We start from the raw sequence: 21,446 nt of genomic DNA on the forward strand, positions 1-21,446 counted from the left end.
AGTTGTTCCTCTCTTACCCACCAGATGGGGCACCGATTAGAGCTATGGCGTCTCACTAACAGGACTGGCTCATGTATGATGCATCTATCAGGGTTTTCTGGAGCCATATTCAAATATCAGCAGCCCACCTACCTAAACCAGGACAGTTTGTCTTCTGCAAATCCTCTATGCCTCTCCTTCGGCTAACCTTATCAATTGTGGTCATGAAAATTTAAAACGTGAATACAAAAAGACTGATTTTCTTTCCGGTGTTTTCACACATCCCTATGGACGGTCTGAGTGTGACACATAAAGAATAATTTCCTTGCTTTGAAACAACACAGACTTAAACATGTTTAAGTCTGGTGTAAAGAGACTGTGATGGCCCACATTCAGATGTATCGCCCTGCATGTTGTTGCAGAGAAACACAAGCTGAGGGACTTATCAGTGGGCTGAAAGAGGTTTAGAGGCTAAGTTAATGCTGGCGTGTGAATTTACAGGGGTGGGGGGGAAACTGTATCGGCACGCAGTTTGTTTTGATTGTATCTTTCCAGAACCTATTTATCTGATGTTTTGTTTCACAGCATAAATTTTGAGCGGGACTGGAAGAGTCTGAGAATATAAAGGAGAAGCTCACTTCCTTTAACTAAAGCATGTTTGATCAGATCTTAACCTCCAAAAGCGTTCACACCCCTTTATTTCTCTAGATTTTGCCAGCACGGGTTTTTTAGCTGCTTTTCTGATTAATGATCTCTTCGGCATTGCCTGCCAGTTTAGGCGGACGGCCATGTTTTGATAGATTTGCTGTTGTAACACACTCTTCACTTTCAGATGATGGACTGAACGGTTTTGGATTCAGAGTGAAGGAAGGAAGCTGAATACAAATGTGCATCTCACATTTCAGATTTTTGTCTGTAAAAATAGTTGAACATCATGCATCCTTCTCTTTCTCCGTCACATGTATGTACTCCTTTGCTTTGGTCCATTACACAAAACCTCAGGAAAACACATTGATCATTTTCAGTCATTGCATGATAAAATGTGGGAAAGTTTAAGGGGTGTGGACACTTTTGCAAGGCACTGTTAACTCCACGAAGCTCTGCAAGATGTGCTGCGGTTTCGGCTGCAGGTTTCCCACTGTATTTCTCCACAATAGCAAAATGAATACAAATGGAGTTTCATTTGTAATGCTGTCAGCACGGGAAGAAATGACATTTAAATAATTCAGCAGTTGCATGTCTTTCCAGTAACAATGTCCTGGTGGATAAGCCGCAGAGCTCACTGACAGCAGCCTCCACTGGAACCAGGAGGAAGCTGTGATGTTGATAGCTTGTTCTCTCGATTACATGGACTTAAGAGTTGTTGGAGACGCTAGCGTTTCTGGGAGAGTCTCCTGATCTCAGTGAGCGGAACATGTTGTCAGATGGAAGCGGAGATGCGAGGTATTGAAACATGTTGTATTTCAGACTTGTCGAGAAAGAATGCGCTACCAAAAACGTTGATGTAGCAGTAAGGTCAGGACAATAGGATTTTACATGCTAAGCCCTTTTTATTGCAAGTAAACTTTCTGTATAGGGTTCATTTTATTTTGAGCTTTTCTTGTTTCTGTAGTTTTGAACTTACACAGCTTCTCCTTTCATTTTGACTGCTTAGCACTGAAATTTGATACGACTACATTACAAAAAAAATCTGTGAGTTATTAGACCAAACAGTTGGAACATTTTTTTAAAATAATTACTCAGCATTATCCAGGATTTTTATAACTTCAGCTGGTGCAGAAGAGATGCAGATGTTGATGTGAAACATAATGAACAGATCAGCTACAGATCAAAAGTCTGAACAAAAGTCATTGGTTACACTCAGTTCAGTAGGAAAACAATAGAAAAATCTAAGAAAGGTTACTTTTGTGTCTGATAATCCATTATTATGTTGGTCTGTCCAGACACGATTAGATACAGTCCAGCAGGTATCTAAAAGGATCCATGATGTCAAGGTTTCCAGGACTATTTTAAAGACAGAAGATGCATCATATCCAACTCATATCCCTCACCTGAAAGGCCATGTTTTCGTATCTTTCCCATTTTGAAGAGAAATAGCAGCCTCTGTATCGTATCTATGCAGCATGTCAACTAAAAAGGGCATACATTTACAATTAGGTTAATAAAAGCAACTCTAATCAACTTTAAAAACATTTTTACACTTATATGATAGGATTTGCAAGAAATAAAAAAGAAGGTGAAGAATGAGATTGTGTGAAACAATTTCTTTCTTTCTTCCATCTGAATAAAATGAACAAATAATTTTCCAAAACTTCAGAGTTGGGAGGATGGCGCTTCAATAATGGCGGCGTTTATGCACAAAATATAGATACAAGAAAATGGGAGCAGTCAACTTATTTCACCAATTTGACCTGCAGAGGTTTTTGCAGCAGTTGCTATTTAAGTTTTAAAGGCATTCATAGCAACATTTCTCATTAAAAAGGAAGCTGTGTTGCTGATTACAGAATGTACATAAATAGTTTTTATCTAATGAAGCAAAAAAAGATGTAATAATAAGCAAGGGTTGATTAGGGTGACCTTAAGAGGCTCAAATACCCCAAGGTTAATTACATTGTAATTAGTTTGGGCTTTCTGATTAATGGTGCATTTGTTAGGGAATTAGCTCAGCCGAGGCACAAAATGAAGTCCGTCTGAAGTTGTGTTTAGTATATAAAGTTTTTCTCTCTTTTTTTGCAGAATCTTGCAGCCTGATGTTTTTGATTAAGAAGCTGGTTGAACATAGAAAAAAAAAGGGCTTGCTCCCTATTTGTGGTAAAAAAAAAAATCAAAGAAGCAACATCAGCTGAAGCTCCAGGATGAACTTCTTGAAGCCTGCTGGTGCATTTCTTCGTAAAGTTTGATGGTTTTCTCAACATTATTTCTCATTATTTACACAGCTTTGCACAAATAAATTGTTGTGTTCCCTTACACTTCTCTGTCCTTGGGTTTTGGAATTATTGGAGAGCGTTTGGTTTTTATAAATGTCCAATATAAGATAAAACAGAGTCTTTCTCTCTTAGCTTTTTTGTCTCGTGGAATTTCTTCAATAATTCTTGAGGGATAATGTAGTTTCTCCAAGATGCTGTGGATAGATTTTGAAGTTTTTTGTTAATACTTTGGCTGCTTTTCATTTTTAGTTCTCTCAAACTGACGAGGTCACGCCAGGAGATTTATTTCCCCATTTCTACGGCATATTTGCTCTGGAAAGGGAGACTGCTGCCATTCAAATATATTCCATATCATGCCGGATCAACATTTGACAGAACTTCTCTGTGCTCATGAGTCCATCATTTCTGACACGATCCCTAACACCGACTGAAATGCGGCCCAATTCATGACAGAAAGTCCTTGTGTAACTTGACATACTCCGCCTCCACCCCTCCACCACCATCCTTCCCGTTCCTTTAGAATCACTTTTTTGACAGCTAATCGTCCAGTGAGACCATTTATGATGAGACTTTGGCAGGCTGAAGATGGATGAACTGAAGGATGACCCAGCTCTCAGGTCGTGTCAGACCTTTGCTGGATTTTCTTCTTCATCTTAAGGATCTGATGTTTTCACTATTCCTTTTCTGCCATGGAAAGAGAAAACTTCGCCTAAACCATCAACTTGCGCATCATTAAAGCAAACACCAACTTTTCTGTTAAACTTGGTTAAAACAAGAACATGTTTGAACAAAATTGTTTAAAATTAAACGCGTTACCTGTAAATGAGCAGAAAACTGTCAGTATTCCAAGAGTCATTTGAAACCTGGGAAACTGTCGCTTTAGACAATGTTGGAAGATTATATTAAAGTCTGCTAATCAGAAAGAAAACTCCTCTTTCTAATAAACCTTTAAGATTTAAAAGGAATAAGTCCAGTCCAACTGAGCTTGAGCTATTTTACAAAAATTTCCCTCTCCTGGATGAAAACCTTCAGCTGTAATTAGAGCAAAAGTGTCTTTTGTCCTCCACTTCATATTTCTATAATATTTTATTTTGGTTTCAAAATAAATTGACGTTTCTGGTTTTAATGTGACAAACTGGAAAAAATTGAGGGGCATACATAGTTTTGCAAGCCACTGTAAGTAAATATTATATCAGATGATTTTGATCCTCAGACTAAATCAGTGGGAGTTTTGGGTAGATTATAGATCCACCTTTAAAGCTCAAGTATGTAACTTTTATAATTAATATGTTTTTACACATTTATTAAAACTGTCACTGTGTCGTGTCAATAAGCTCTGAGACAAATCTGTGAAAAGATTGACTTTCTCCACCTCTTCTCTGAACTATTATTGCCGACCGAAGAAATGCACCGCTCCCGACATAAAACAACCAATAAGAGCCAGGAGGAGGGGCTTAGAGCTGTCAATCAACCTATTGTACCCGATGCTCAATGTGCCATTAGCAAAGAAACAACTTATTCACAACAGAATCTGCTGATGGGGGGGGGGAAAACTGTAGCAGCAGCAGAGGGGATGAGAGGGATTTGTGATTGACAGCGCTAAGACCCGCCTCCTGGCTCTGATTGATTGCTTCTAGTTAGCACTGGGAGAAGGTTTTCCCAGATTATGAGATTTATTCTATTCCGTCAAGACAGTTTTAAGAAACATGTAAAAAAATTTTTTTCAAAAAATCATTTATAAAAGTTACATACTGCAACTCTAATGTGACTCAGTAAGGAGCCCCAGGAGGAACATTAAAAAGACAAGAGAGGACACATTTACCCAATCAGGTTGTTTTTTATTTGGAACAGAGTGGCAGATTAGTGACAGGGCGGTGGCGTGGAGGATCCGCCTCCTCTCGCTCACTCAGCCAATGACAGAAACTCAGCCTTAAAAAAATGCAAATGTATAAAAACAGGAATGGGAACAGCAAACATAGAGTGTAGCCTCCACTGGGCTTCACACAGACACCCGCACATCCGCACTCAGACTCACATATACACAAATATCTCTAGTCTCCCTCACACACACACACACTCATATTATTTGGCTACGCAGGCTTAGATGGGTACAAACGCACGACTTTTTTGACAGTCACTTTAGAAAAGACAGTACGTGTTTAGATCATTCCTGCCTGTGACAAAGTGGCGCCTCGTCTGTCCAGCCGTCCCACGGCGGACGGACAGGTAGACGAGCCAGACAGACAGTGAGAAGACACAGTCAGCATGTGTGAGAGCCACTTTGAGGAACGAGTGGCCCCACATTCAGCAATGAGCAGATGAAACACATGCAAAACACCCCCACACACATACACACACCAGGACAGGCTAGTGTCATGTACACAAGAGCTGCTGTGAAATACCAAGGTGACGCACACTTACAGTCGAGGTGGCGGGTTCAGATTAGATGCAGACACACACACACACACACACTGGTGAAGTGGGGTGGCAGGTGACTTAACACACAGGAGTGGAGGAGGTGTGCTACCCGTCTGTGGAAGAGCGTGAGAACTGCTGGAGAAGGTAAACACACTCTCGACCACAGTACATTCCAACTTTAACGCACCCCTCTTTAATTTTTAATATACACACACGCGCACACCCACGCAGGAATCCACACATACAGTCAGACAAGTATAATTTTGACTCCCATGCATTTTTTTTTAATCTACAGTACTGAGTATAAGAGAAGCTACTAGCCCAGACGCACTGGTGTGTGGTTATTGTTACAATCTCTTAGATCGCAGTAGGGATCCCCGATCGTCTGCCCCTCAAAATGGTCCCACGGCGGGTGAAGGTTGATCACTTTTGCTCTCGTTAACAAAAATTTACCAACAAATGTAATAATTTGTTTTGTTTTTGTTTTTTTTTTTGACTCAGTGCACATGGGAGCAACTTCTGAACATCTCCCATCCTCAAACCGAGAGCCGATCAGCGGCGGATGGGACAAAAACAAAAGAAAAAAGCGAGGCATGCAGACGGCTCGAGAGGGCAGATGTTTTCCGGATGACACAGAAGACTGTACATGCACAGCGCCTTGTAAGAATATTCACATCCATCAAACTTTTACAATTGTTTGCTATGTTACTGCCATAAACTTTCGTGTATTTTAGGAGTGGATGGTCAACCACAACTGGCCGAGAACATTAATTGGGGAAGCAGCCAAGAGGCTTGTGGTGACTCTAGAGGAGAATCTGTCAAAAATAAAGAATTAGTGGAGCTTCTCACACAGCTTTTATGGAAAAGTGACAAGAAAAAAAGCTATTGCCGAAGGAAGAGTAAAAAGAAAGAAAGTGCTCTGGAATTAAAATCCTAGTAAGGTACAGAGAAGTTCGCCTGTGTAAAATGACAAAACAGAAAAACATTGAATGGGGTATGAATACTTTTGCAAGGCGCTGTAATTGTGCTTATACACAAAACGAACCAGACCGACTGATAACTGATCAGTAACACCACCTGGCCTCGCTCTGTCACGACGACGACAACAGTGGCTCTGAAATGCGTTCGGATGACATGATTCAAAGTCTGTGTGGCCTGTTTCTAATGCGCAGCTAGTTTTTATCTGTGTGTGCAGAGTGTGTGCGTGCACGCGACAAGAGCACAGCTCGTCTAAGGTGATGATGAACGTGATGGATTAAAAAACAAAAAATGGATCATGCAGATGATTAGTGACGCCAGAAAGGATACGCTGATATTTACATATATACGTTTTTTTTTCTTTTTTCATTAAATGCTAAATACAACATCCTCCTGTTTAAGTTTTATCATCATCATTATTGTTACCGCTTTATTATTATTATTATAATTATCACAATAATTCCTCAACATCCAGCCCTGAAGCATTGATATATTATTGATCATTATTATTATTACTACCATCAATAACTAGTCTTTGTACAGCCCAGAGGAGCAGAGGGGCTAACAGCTCGACGTGACTGAAACACGGCGCGGCATTTTCTGGTTGGCCGAGCCGAGCGAGAGGTCAGAGCCACCTTCCAGCAGACTCCGGTGTCTGTGTGCAGACGTGTGTGTGCATATGCCTGTGTTCATGTCAGTGTGTGAATATTTGAGCACCAAAAAAAAAAAAAAAAAAAAAGGACGGAAGGCACAAAAGAGACCTTTCCTCTCACCTTTGACCCTGGACTCTGCCCGGCCAACCAGACGCTCGGTGTTTGGGATTTTTATTTTTTGTTTTAGGGGAAGGGGAAACGAGGGGCAGCGTCAGGCCCCACCTTCTGTTAAGTCGTGGCTTCCTCTTCTTAGCGCCCCCCTCCTCTCCTCTCTCTTTTATTTGCTCCATAAAAACAGAAAGGGGTTGGAGGGGGTGGGTTTTTGTTTGCTTGTGCTGGAAAACACAGATTAGGAGAATGTCTTCTTTTTTTTTTTCTTACAAAATTATCATATCCTTACATACAGAACAAGAGAATCTGCAGAATATTAACAACAACAGTTACTTTAAAAACATCTTGTGTGTATGTTGCTTTTTTTCTGAATATATTTGAATTTTTCTGTCCTTTTTTTGTCCTTATTTTGTCGTTTTCATTGAAAAGAAAGTCCCCAGAGAGAAGGCGCTCTCAACGCTTTGGAGATAAGAGGGGAGGAGCGGGATGAAGGGGCGAGTAATAGTAGTAGTAGAAGAAGAAGAAGGAGGAAGAGGAGGAGGGGGAGCGCTTTAGAGTATCTTTCACTTTTCTCTCACTCTTTCTCCCCCGCCCCCAGCCCGGTGTGAGGTGCGACTCCCTGGCATCCAGGGGTTATGCGTAAAACTCCTCCTGCTTGTCGGGTTTCTGGTAGGTGACCGTGGCTTGTTTGGGTTCCTCCAGCGTGTAGCTGCCCTCGTCCTTCTTCTTCATCCTGTACACCAGCAGCATCACCAGGAAGGCGGCGAACAAGGCGCCCACCACGCCTCCCACGATCACAGCTAAAACAAAACAAAAAACAGAGAAGAAAAGAAACAGATCTGTAATTTCAAACTGGAAAGCTGCACCTACTGAGCCTACGCTGCTCTGACAGCACAGCAGATCTACCACAGCATCACAATCACCTTCTGTTAAGTGGAAACTGATGAGCCTGGGTGTGCCAGCAGACACACTCCGCTGCAACGGCTCTGTGCTAAATTGCATCTCTGCAGAGCTGCAAGGAGTAGCTGAACTTAATGGGGCTGGTGTTAATTTCTCCACCTGTAGCTCCTCACGTCACCAAGCTGTTACTGAGAGCAACAAATCAGTTTCTGGTCGACAACAATCAGAAACTTTCTTGTTATTAATGGTTTGAGTTCAGGCCAAAGCTGAAAATAATTTGTTATTTTGAAGGAAAATGAAAGAGAATCTAGCTGATGTCCAGTGACTCTTATGTTGTTGCTAGTAAGGTCAGGTCTCTGTGAAACCTTGTACAGTCAAGGTTATATCTGCAATCGTTTATGTAGATGGCTTTTTGCCTAGGCTGGCATGACTTAGTGGGCGTCACAAGACAAAAAAAAAAAATGCATTTGTCAATTGCATCAAAACTAGCTCTCTTTATTGTCTACTTATGATCGTAACAAACGATTGTTGTTTACCATGGGTGGCTGATCAGATTGAGATTGGTATGTGATTAACAGCTTATAATTCAGTTTTATATCCAAGGTGGGTTTTTTTTTTATATATATATAAATCTGGACCATATTTGATCCTCTCTCATCCAGAAGCACCAAACCCGGATTGAACACCCGCACTAATACTTGGATAAATGTCTCTTAGTCAGTTGGACATCAGCAAGCTTCTCTTATAATCAGAAATTCTAGAGCTCATGTAAACTGGTTGGTTTCCTGCCACAGATGCAGCTTTTAAGTGTAGTCCACAAATTTTCAACAGGATTAAAGTCAGGGCAACTTCAGAAGTGTAATATTAGCCTTCTTTATCCATTTCAAAACCAGTTCTGATGTTTGCTTGGGATCATTGTCCCATTAAAACAACTAGCTGCGTCTAGGTTTCCACCATGTTCCTCAGGGGTCTAAAGAGCCCCTGTCCTGCAGTTTCTAGATGCATCCCTGCTCTAAAACATCTGAGTCAAATGAATGAAGACTGCAGTTGGAGAAGCATCACATAGCTGTAGTGGTAAAAGACACCGTTAGCATGATGCTCCCAACATGTCTAGCAGCTAACACAGCGTTCTCAAAGCCTAATCTTGACATAATACTCGTCTTTTGATGAAAAACCTCTCTGGTTCTTAGACTCCTCTGACTTTGGGCCTCCCCTTGTGGGAAGCTAATACTTCAACTCTTGACCTGGGGTTATGATGGGTTTGAGTATATGTGGTTCTTGTGTTGTTGTCAAACATACTAACCCATTTACTGTCAGATACTGACAAGAAAAACGTAAACACGGTGCCGCGTCCAACAGGATAACAACCCCAAACACATCAAAACTTGTTTATGAAGGGATAAAGCGGGCCAGCGTTAAACTTCTAACCTACACCAGTTCGTGGATCATGCGTCCAAGCATCGTCAGTGCCTGGAAACCAACCAGTTTAAATAAACTCTACCAGTGAAGAGAAGTGGTCAGCTATTCAGCCAGAATTACACCGCAAGTTTCTGGGTAGCAACATAAAGGCTGTGGTTAAAGTGTAACTTGCTAAGGGTCAACCATTAGTGTGGGTGTATGTATACATCTGAACCCTGCTTAGATGGCCGAGTTCCTATGCGTTTGCTCTGCTGAAACTAACATCAACAGGTCAAAGGTTACTGCCTGTCCCACGCACTAGATATTCAATGTATGAGAATCGATGGCTCTCAGGACTGTGAAACAAACATCCTGTGTCTATTCGCCGCATAAACACTATATTGTCTTATTATGGAAAAACAGCTGAAGGCCCTTTTATTAATAAAAACATTCCAATAGAGCTTTGATTTGATTGTTTTCCGTAGTTTCCTTGCCGTGTTTGTTTTTATCCGACTCTTTTCAGTAATTTCATTCGTTTATAATAGCTGAATCATTTTGCTCTGACGTTTTATTCCTTGAAGCACTTTGTGATTCTTATCTGTAAAAAGTTTTACATAAATTAACTTTTTCTTAAATAGAAATTCTGACTTGTGCGCCGAGTTCTTTTTAAAAGCAGGAGTGCGTATGAGATATTCTGACCAGAAGGAGAATAATTCAACTCTAACTTTGCTGTTGATGTTAAAACAGAGGCCATTTAAATAAAATATTTATCTTACAAATATAGAGACATTTATCTGTTTCTGGAGTGAAACATTTTGTGGTTTTTAATCCAAACGTTGGCTAAAGCTGAACATGAGACCACCACAACACTAATTTATCCACTGAGCTCCCAAGCAGTAATAATGCCTGATTTTAAACGGCAACGAGGAACCAGCCTGGGTTTCATTAGTTGGAGCAATAAGTTCAGCGGTGCCACCGGGACCATCTCAGGAACTAGTCCCAACAAGATGGATGTGCCCAGATAAAGCAGCATCAATTTCTCTTTCACTACAAAGAAGGCAGAAAGCTAATCATAAACACAACTCTACGTCTAGCGCATAGTCTAATCTAAAATCTGTTGCCTCCTGCTCTTTACCAACGACCAGGAAATCAGCAAAAACCACCGCCAGCAGTCCACCAATCAGAAGAGCTGAAGGAGAGACAGAGAGCCAGTCAGGTCAGGCAAGATGGCTGCTCCCTCATTTTCTACAGCAGCTCTTTGGGGTAAGAAGAAGTAAAAAAAAAAAGAGGGGGGGGACGCTTGGAAAGAAATTAGATTTGCCCAAAGAAAAATAGAAGGTGAGAAAAACAGTGAGTCCCTGAAAAGAGGTCGGCGAACCCAACAGGAGGATTTCTTGTTCTCAGTGGATCAAATGGGGCTAAGCAGAATGGTGATCAATCTGATCTATGTGAAAGTTACGGTAATGCTAGTTCTTCTTAGCAGCCCCCCGGAAAGAAGCAGAAAAAGAATCCAGGAGGCAACGTGGGAATGTTTTCTGCTCTTCTAAACAGGTGATTTATCTCTTACTCACCTATTAGGACCTCTTTCCTCTCCAGGATGTTCTTCTGTGGCAGCTGGGCAGCAGAGCTGCCACTGTCCACCGTGTTCCCGCTGAAGTCGGGCATTAAGCCGAGATTATTCTGGCGATTCTTGCTGATCTCTGAGTCTCCGGTTGGGCCTGCGGCGCCCACCTCGTTGCTTCCCTCCTAAGTCGAAGACAGAGAAGGAAAACCTTAACAGGACATTTTGAATTTGATGTAATTAAATTCGTTCCGCAGAGTCGCTGCCCGGAAACCGATCCGCAGCGAGAGTTTTTCCATGACACATGCTGGCATTTGCAAACAAAGAGTCTCTGTGTCTTGATCAGGAGGAAAAGTGGCTTGTTGTCAAACAAACATACACACTTCATAAAATGTGGCAGCTTAATCGCGACGTGGAGAAGCCGTCGAGTATAAATGCGTGGTGCTGCTGGAAACGAATGGACTGAATCAGAGGAACGGTGGCGTTTTGCACACAGATAGAAGGTCAGATCTTTGCACAGAGTGAACCACAGAAACACTGAACAAAACCTCTTTGAATTCATTGCTTGTTCTTAAACTTTATCTAATGACGTTCACTGGGAAATGGCTCAATAAGAACCAGAGATGAGGGCTATTTGATCACTGTCAAAACCAATGAAGTGATCTCATTAACAGATATTGGCTGTTTACCCAAAGCCTGATCTGGATAAATTATCTTCTGACACTTATAAATGAGCCACATGTTCATCTGTCACTACGACCATTAGCACTGCAGGACTTTTTGTCAATCAAAAACTCGCACACTCCTACTGCTGTACACATTCCTAGCGACTCTACATGGTCACACACAGTGCCTCGCAAAAAATATTGCATGTTTTTCACATTTTGCTATGTTATAGCCTACAAACTCCAGTGTATGATTTATTTTAGATGGCAGAGTAACACAAAGAAGCACATCATTTTGCAGTAGGAGGAGAAGTAAAAACATTGCTTTCAAATGTGATCAAAGATGGGCAAATGTGCTAGCAATTATTCTCTTCTCGGTTGAAAAAGTATCATTAACCCCTTCCTTCATCTCAGATGTAGCTGAAAGAAAAACACTTGGAGTCACCAAGAAGGTTTTGTGATGTTCAGAAGTGCCATCACCATCTCCTCCAGGGGGTTTATCCGACTGAATGATGTCGCCACCACCAGTGCAGAGCTCAGCTAACACTAGCATCAGATGGGAGTGAGTGCATATAGATATGGTGAGGCGTATACAAAATGATATATTACACTATAAATCATACTTCAACAACAGAATCTGAAAAGAAATGCAAACATGTTGAGGTTGCAGCACATAGTTAACGTAACTGTTGATCAGCTTTGAGGTAAACAGCAAGAGGAACAGCTCGAGTTTAACCTGGGATAAACTTAGCTTCATGGTTTGGTTAGATATGGGAAACGGTTATTGTGGAGCAAGATCCACGGTGGAACAATTACAGCTTCTTTTTTTTTTTTAAATTGATGTACATCTTGTAATGGTCTGAAACGTCTGTGTTTCTGTATGGATTTAGTGGGTTTTCAGTTTCATTTCCATGATCAGGATTGCTTGTTAGTCGTTTCGTTTGCCCTTTACTCGCTCCGCAAAGTTCAGCTGTTGGTTGTCGGATCTCTGCTCTGATTCTGTCAGCTGGCTTATTAAGTCACTTTGTCCGTCTGCTGGCCGCTTGCCGAAATATCTGTGTTCAGCTTCCGTTTCTCTACATTTTGTTGCCGTTTATCAGTGATCAGAAATGTTCCTCCAGCGTGGCTGACTCCCAGGAGAGTGAAGAGAACGATAAGGGCTGGTAATCATTGAAACCAGCAGCCTGCACAGCCCGACTGACACTTTGGTAATTTGAACGTCCTTAGACTGGAGTTGCGGTTGCATTTTCCTCCCACCCAGCTCATCAAGCCGCACCAATGCAACCACTGTTGAGCTCTCATTACATTAGAGGCACCGATTAACAGATCCAGAAGTTGTAAAGTGAACCACAGTGGCCGGATGCATGAGCAGGAACGTAAAAGCAGCATCATTTAGGGGAGAACGGACGTTTTTACTGCATGCTTTAACTCTACACCATAAAACTGAATTTTGGAGCATATTAAAAACTAGCCAATAAAATGAAAAGTATAAATTCTAAGAAAGTTTATTAGTTTCTAAGTAGAACATTAAGTAATAGTTAAAGCCTAACAATAAATATGTTTTCTTACAACGTTTTGATAAGAATATAACTGAAGATGTACATTGGGACCCTTACTCACCAGTAATGGCAACCACACAATTATAGGTTAAATAACTATCACTTGCAGTTATTTAAGTAAAATAACTTGGAAAATTAAATTTTTCTCCTTCAATCTGGCAGTAATGTCTGTAGTTCAGTGTAAACTCTAAGTAGAGTCTATACTAAACTTAAAATATAAATCTGTACAGATGAATCCTTTTCTTTACACATTTATGAACTACTTTGTGTTGGATCCAAAACACACAAAATACAAATAAAACAAAAATTAGTGGCTGTAATCTGACAAAACGTAAAAGTTGAACATTGTTGGTAGCAAAATTGCAATCTAGATGATTACAGATGAATAATCCGAACTTTTCCCCACCTGTGTGGTTGCGGGCGGCTGTGGGCGGGTCGTTCTCTCCGTCGGGACGCCCTGAGTGGTCCTCGATGCCGGGACCCGGGGCCTGAGGGGGACTCTGGTCTTGGCGGTGGTCGCAGCTGTGGTGGTGGGTGCGGCTGTCGTGGGCTCGGGTGTGGTCTCCGCTGTTGTGGGCGCGTCGTAATCGTAATCTGTGGTGGTTTCCAGGTCGAAGCCGGGGTAAACCGAGCTGGGCTCCGGCGACAGGTACACGTCCTCCTCGCCTTCGTCCGGGCCGAGCAGGTCGTCTGAGCCAGCAGAGGGCCCTGCGCTCTCCACGGCGCTGGTCGTCAGGCCGGTGGTGGACACGGGGAAGACGGCGGGCGAGCGGGGGGCGGCGGTGGTCTGAGCCGACCGGATTCTCTCCAACTCCCTCTGCCTCTCCAGCTCCCGCTCTCTCTGCCTCTCCCTCTCTCTCTCCCGCTCCCTCTCTCTCTCCTGTTCTCTCTCCCGTTCCCTCTCTCTTTCCATCTCTCTGATCCGCTCTCTTTCTCTTTCCCTTGCCATCTGTCTCTCTCTCTCCAGTTCCCTCTCTTTTTCCCTCTCCATCTCCACGTAGATGCCGCTCTCTCCGTCGGCCTCGGTGGGGAACACGGTGGAGACGACATCCTCCGGGCTGGAGCTGGGCTCAGCCGCAGGTGAGGCTGAGGGGGCGGGGCTTGTCGCCTGGGTGGTAGAGAAGAGGATGGGCTCCTCCGTGGTGAAGGTCACGCCTGCTGTCGTCGGCCTCACGCCGATGTCAGAGGCTAGATGAGGAGAAAAGAGTAAATAAAAGAATTAGTGACAGACATGCAAATGAAACCACTTCCTCTACTCGGGTTTACGGAGGGAAGCAGCTGGATGTAAATTTGAAATATAACCTCAGAAATCAAATCTTCCTGTCATTTAAAGTTTAAAAACATTTTATTTTCCCCGTACTTCGCAAATACACATCTTTTATTCTCACTTTTTGTCTGAAACACAGTGACTTGGAAAATATGGAAGTAAAAACGTAGAAAATGTCATGGTGACGCTGGTAAATGTCAAAATAAAAGCGTCAATAAAAAAACATTTCAGGAAGTTTAGGGATTTTATTTTTTCTTTTAAAAAGAATAATTTTGTTGTACTTCGCAAACATTTCCAGACATAATATGATGATTTACAAAATATTTTCTCAAGATTATTCCATTTATTTATTCTGGTAGCACACCATCAACGTCTTTGAGATAAGACGTTGATGGTGTGTAACGGGAGTTGGGAGGATCTGTGCTTTGTTGTGTCTTGCGTCTCGTCTGCAGACTTTGCCAACATTCAATCAAAACAAAACAGAGATGAACAGGTCAGAGATGGGAAAAACTGATCTCCATCGTCAGCTTCATGGAAGAGAAGACCACTGCTGCTGACCAAATACAACACAAAGATTCACTTTTGCTAAAATACAACATCCTTGATTTACCCAGGGACTTTTAGAGAAATATTCAGTTGACAGAAGACAAAAAAAGTTAAACTTTTATTAAGGCGTGATTCCCGTTTCATCCTTTTAGGGACCCAGAAGGTCCAACTCTAAACGGCTCAAAATAAATAAAACAGAGTTTGGAGTCGTCTTGTCAAAGTCCAAAGTCCGCATAAGGATCATTTATACTTAAACGCCATCCAATGTGACCGAATAAATAACATTTTATAAAACAGTGTGCTAAAATTGCTCCACAGCAATGTAAAATACATTTTACATCAAAAGCTTGATGGGAGTTGTTGCATTTACTTTATTTATGGAAAGGTCAGGTTTAGATAATCTTTTTCTTTTAATGAAACAATCGTTAGGAAACTTTTTGATTTCACCATGCTATATTTGTCTGGTATTAAAAATTATTTCAAAATCTGAAACAGGCGAGTGTGGGAAAACGACAACAAACATCTGAAAGGGCCTAAGTAGTTTTTCCGAACATTCCTTGAACAGATGTGTAAAGATCTAGAAAGTTAATTAATCTTTTTTTATTATTACACCACTAAGTGAGACATTTAAGGTCATACCTCAGTAGTTTCCATAACAAGCATTTATTTTAAGGCTTTTTATTACATTTGCAAATAATTGTAAAGGATGCTGTGTTTGCATCTCAAGTTCCACTTGAACACATTTTGGTCAAAAATGAAAATGAAACTGGCCACAGGTTTCAAGTGCAAGCAAGCTTTAAAAAAAGATCAAATCAACAGCAGCACCCAATATATCTCAGGCAATGCATACGGTTTCAGTTCCCCGAGTCATATCGCGCTCTCATAACCCCAACAAAATCTACATATGAGAGCACTTTTTTATTTTTTGAAAGTAAAAAGCAACCAGAGGGGTAAAACATGCAAGGTAGGGGAAATACTTTTTATAGGCATGTTTCTAGCAAACTTTCCCCTTTTACTTGAGAACAGGAGAGTGTTTTGCCTTTCTGCTTTCGGTCATTTAAAATGTCGCTGCACTTAATGCCACTCGCACTACAGGGAGGTGTTTGTGTTGTCGAATCACTGAAGAGTAAAATGATGACTTTGACACAGCAATCACAGCCCCAATGTCATCGTTTTCCCCTTTTCATTTAGCTGCCTGTCAGGAGCAAGTGAACGGAGTGCAAAGTGGGTCGACTACAGTAAGTTCAGCCGGGGGGAAAAAGCTGCAGAGCAGAAGGTGCTGAGAGAAATAAATCGAAAACGCCAAACTTTCTTTTTGTCGTCCAGATCAGAAACTAAAAAGGATGAGCTTTTGTTGCTGAAAACATTTGTTTTGGTCAGCTGGTGTGGATGGAGAGCTCTAAAGAGAGTTGTATGCCGTTTATATACATAAAGTGCATTTTCAGAAGGAGAGGAGATGAGCAGAGCTGCGGCTCATAATACCATTACTCTGCCTTTCATTCGGTTATAGCAGTGAAGCTCCTTGGGTTGAAAGAGAAGCAAATTGAATTTGCAGACACAAAGACACGAAGGCTGTCAGAGGAGCTGCAGAGGATATCGGAAAACGGACTCCGACAATGCGTCTTATGTTTAATGTATCAGAAGCCACAAAATACCTCCACTGAAGCAGCAGAAGCAGACATTAAACGCGCTTCTGTCTGTTAAAGGCGAACCCTTTTCTTTGGAAAGGTTCAACTCTATATCACGGTTTTAGATAAAGCAATTTGCCGGGCTGCTGTTCCAACCGCGGGGGGTGCCTCTGCCGTTCTCCACTGCCCCGAATTGTAATTTATTTCACGCTCACCCGCCAGAGCAGCGCCTTAACCGAGGGCGGCCCTCAATGAGTCACACTCGATGCGAAGGAGCTTCGAAGGCCAGATCAGAAAATCAGGCTGAGTTACACCGATGTGATTTACGTTAAGCAGGTAATTCCCAAACACGCAAGCTAGCAGCGCTGGGGAAGGCGCGCGCTGGCAGATAGTTGCGTGTGATTGTCTAATCTGTGTGGACTGTAATCTGATTAGAGCAAAGAAGATCTCTGGGAATCGACCCCGGGTCAGTGGTTGGGTGAGTTTCCCCCCCCCCCTGCATCCTAACCCAGTTGATGAGACAAACATCCATGGGAGAACTTCATATTTTTTTCATGTCAAGATCAAAAACTTCAGCGCGTTTCGTCGGGAAGGGTGAGGTACATTTGTATTCAGCCCCCTGAGTCGATATCTTGTAGAAGCAGCTTGTGCTGTAGCTACAACTGCAGGTCCTTTGGGGTATGTCTCAACCAGCTTTGCACATCTAAAGACTGTCATTTCTCTCTATTCTTCTTTTCAAAACAAGTCAACCTCAGTCTGACTAGAAGGAGAGCGTCTGACTATCCAAAGGATTGCCAAAGAGTCTGTGAATGAGTTTTTATTTTTATTATAACTCTGGAGGTTTAGTGTTTTTGTCTTGCTGGGAAGTGAACCTCTAACCCAATCTGATGTCTTTTGTAGCCTTTAACAGATTTTCTGAAGAAAAGCGTCTTCGAAGCATCATACTGCTTTCTTTATGGGATGATTGGGATGGTTGGGTAACTGCAGCTTGCTAAATTCAGTTTTGTTCTAATCTGACCAAAACATTATTCTAGGTTTCCTACATCAACAGTCTCCAATTATCAATTCAAAGAACGCTATTGGTCCGTAAATGTTTTACTTCCAGGCTGCAGAGGAAGAGTAAATGATCTCTCCACTCCCTTCGGACTGACTGACACTCTTTTGAAAATCCTCTTAATGACATCTTCATTTGCATCTTTGCAAAAACCCAAAAATTATTCATATCTCTAGCAGATTTGGGTTTAAAGTATTCTTTTCATTTGACCAACGTGGTTCGTTGGACTACGTTGGAGTGACCCAGCAAGAGTCCCGTCGTAAATCTGATGGGTAACCTGAGGAGCGAGCCAAAGATTAGGGTGATGGCAAGGAGGCTTTCCAACATCAAAAGAGTTTTTGAGCTCGACACCAACAATAAATGTTCAATTTACCAGTGGGAGCGTGGAAACAAAACTGCTCAGCTCCCATAAGAAGGGTCTGATTGCTGGAAAGCCTTCAAAGAGTTTTACGTTTGTCATTTTCTAACTTAATTTTGCAATAAAATCTTAGGAACAGGTATTTTTCTTTTAAATCAATACTTTTTTTGTGTAGTTTTATGATATTTTGAGAGCTGCCTTTCTTATTTAGAATCAGAAACAAATATTTACAGCTGGTTGCACAGAACTGAAGCATTATGACCCTGGGCAGCGTTTATTATCCTCATTACCAGGTACCCAAACACCCCGACCCCTCTGCTCATCTGTCAAGATTTTTTTTTTCTCTACATAAAGCATGACTGGACTTTACTTACTAATTAGGCGACTTCTAAAGCCAATCGAGTTGATCAAAACCAGAATTCCCCTTTAATCTTCACAATTATGCGCTACTTTGTTTTGATTTCATCACATAAAATCTCCATAAATACGCAGTATTTGATCGTGAAACTGTTCAAGAGAAACGAATGCATGTTTATGAGGAGGCCTGTCTGTGTGGAGCAGAGGCGGGGAGGAGGTCTGGGTTGAGAGTGGGCTGGAGGCTTCGGGGTCAGCAGATTGAAACGAAGCAGCTGTCGGGGTTTGAAAGACCCAGGGCGCGAGTGCGTAACCCGTCACTCGCAACAACACCAACACAGACACACTTACAGCCAGAGCCGGAGCCCGAGTAGAGGTCCTCGTCATCGTAAAAGTCATCTCTCGTCGAGCCTTCATCATCGGCGGGTTGAGGCCACTTCTGCGCCTGTCGGAGGGACAGAGAGAGGGAGGTGCAAATGGCAGAGATTAGAGCTGTTCGTCACGGAGGGCCGAGCCGCTCGTCAGTTCATTCGAAAGAGGAACCACTCTGGCAGATTGCCTCCACACACAGACATGCGTGCAGCTGTCTGAGAGGAGGTGCAGGCTGCATTATGCTGGACGGGGCAACATCTGTCAGTCTGTGGCTCTCTGGAGGAGCATAGTTAATGAGTTGATCTAAAGCTGGGATTCTGGCAGGGAAACATCAAAGCTTTTTCTAGGGGTGGTGGTGGGGAAGAGGGCAGTGGGGGGGTTTAGTTAGTCTCTGCTTGTAAGTGATGCTCAGACTGCAAAGCACCAAAGGACGGGACTGCAATTAACTTCTGAGGTCGGCAACTTTTCAATATATATTAATGGGGATGGGGGATGTTTTGAATTGATGTCTTTTAGAGGGTAAAATGTTGGAGAATGTAGGATTTGTTTTCTGTCAAATTGCAATATTAAACATTTCCATTTCTGAACTGCACATTATCAGAATGCACACAAAGTTGCCAGAGAAATCTGGCTCAAAGTTGCTGGTACTTTTAGCTTAATGTTCAAATTCATTTTAAAAAAAAAATTTACAGGAAGGATATTTTATGGGAATAACCCTGTGTTTTAGTCTGGGAATGCATTGGATCAATTTGCCCCTCATTTTTTAAACTCCTTTTCATACCAACACAATACCATTTTGTTCTAATCTAAGCTTATTTCACTCGAATAAACAAGCTTTTCCTATTTATTCCCACTTACCAAATAACTGCATATATGTTTGTTTCAGGTCATTATTTCCAGATTTGTAGTCATAAAATTGCTTAAATCTCACACATACAATTTAATTTCACTTTACATTTCATCAACTTAATCATGATGAGAGATTATGACACCTAATTAAAGTAAAAAGAAACTCTAAGCGACCTCCTGTTGGGAGTTATTGCATAGCCAAATTTTACACAGGAACCTATGGGTAGAATATTGAAAGGTAATCCTAATCCTACTTTGTCTGGTCAGGTATGAAAAGCTCCCTACAACATTTAAAAAAAACCCAAAAACATTTGTGTTTTTTGGGCATGCTGACATGAAATAATGGTGTCTGAATATGGCTGATAGTTTGTTGGGGCTGATCTAATGGGGCTAATTTCCAATGGGATAAAAAAGGTCAGTGCTCAACATATTTTTCTGGGCTAAATAAAAAAAGGACTGGCTGACCTGAAATATGCATAAAAAAGATTTGCGACGGCATTTGGAGGGGAAATGGCTGTGCTTGCAGTAAATCCCCTTAAAATAGGGAACAGCAGCAAAAAGACCAAGGTATGAGACATATTTTCTTGCTACACAGGTAATCAATAAGTTAATCAACCAACTAATTGAGCAAGATGAGAGTCTTTAGCCCCTTCACAGTAGAGACAAGGACTGTTCAGCACTAAAAGTGTCCGAAACGAGGGTGTCTAACGATAAAAGATTAATTATTGCTAAAATAATTTGTTTATTTTTAGCAACAAATTTTAAGGCAATTTGTCAAAAGGAGAATAAGACCAACAGCAAAATAAACAATTTCATATAAATTTATCGAGTCAGCAAACTAAAAACCAACAGATGTTTTTACTCCATAAGCTGGAAAACATGACATATTCTTTGTCAATGGTTAGCTGAAGAATGTAGAAAGAAAAAAAAAAAACCTGCTGTACATTGGAGATTACATTCAGTCTGAATCATTTCACCGACTCCCCTGCACCTCCTACCCCTCCACCTTAATCCAGGTTTGTTTGTCGGAGCCGATGGGGGCGAAGCTGGAGCCCTGCCGGGGGTCACGCAGGGGGTAATCGCTCAGATAGCTGAATCTCTAAAGCGAACGACCTCGTATTTCCAAACACTATGAGGTCGATCCCTTCCTCCCTCCATCCTCATTCATCTCCCTCTCTTTCTCATGACCTTAATCCCAGATCCCTGCGATATTCAACACACCCTTCAGCGCTCAGAGGCTTTTCTCATCACAGAGGGTCAACTGATACCCCCGTCGCACGCGTGCACTTTGTCACAATACGCGCCGCGGTGCAAAAGAGAAACCTCACATGACAGCAAAACACGGCAGTCCGTGTCGAGATGGCTTTATTGCGGTTGTCTTCGGTGTCAAAAAGATTGTCGTTAGCAGATTTGTATCGGTATGCAGGAAGGCGTTTGCCATCAAATCACTCTGAACTACCAAGCACTTGAACTCTGCCGAAGCACCTCCACATTTCTATTATACCCAAAAGCTTTTTAAAAACAAGGTTTCTGGTTTCTATACATTTTCTTCCAACACAGAAAACAGTGCGATTATAATTACAAAAGAGTTCAACTCATGCATCTTCTTATTTATTATCCCTGTGAACGTGTTCTTTGTAGTGCTGAGTTTGCAGAGAGGAGCTTTATGGAAATGAGGATTGTCCCGGCTTTCAAACTTTCCAAATCAAAACTTTTAAATTAACTCTGAACAAAGAAAACTCCTGTGTTTTCCATCCATACTGTAAAGGTTGGTAGATTATCTGTGAATGCATTTTTTTTCTACCTCAAGTGTTTTCAGAATAATGTCAGGGAGCTAAATTTCTCATAGAAGACAAACACTGTGAGCAA

The 21,446-nt window shown here is 41.8% G+C and overlaps 1 protein-coding gene across 1 annotated transcript in view; it reads right to left on the reverse strand.

Moving 5' to 3' along the window:
- Window positions 1-4,723: 4,723 nt before the first annotated feature.
- Window positions 4,724-21,446, reverse strand: part of sdc3 (syndecan 3) — a 49,722-nt gene continuing 32,999 nt past the window's right edge. The window contains exons 2-5 of the mRNA XM_028035583.1: window positions 18,708-18,801; window positions 13,556-14,337; window positions 10,936-11,110; window positions 4,724-7,866 (exon numbers count right to left, since the gene is read on the reverse strand). Of these exons, the coding sequence (XP_027891384.1) occupies window positions 7,700-7,866; window positions 10,936-11,110; window positions 13,556-14,337; window positions 18,708-18,801 (1,218 nt within the window). The 3' untranslated portion in view covers window positions 4,724-7,699. The remainder of the gene's footprint in view (window positions 7,867-10,935; window positions 11,111-13,555; window positions 14,338-18,707; window positions 18,802-21,446) is intronic.

This window comes from Xiphophorus couchianus, chromosome 13 (genome assembly GCF_001444195.1).
Source record: "Xiphophorus couchianus chromosome 13, X_couchianus-1.0, whole genome shotgun sequence".
NCBI classification, from domain to species: Eukaryota; Metazoa; Chordata; class Actinopteri; order Cyprinodontiformes; family Poeciliidae; genus Xiphophorus; species Xiphophorus couchianus.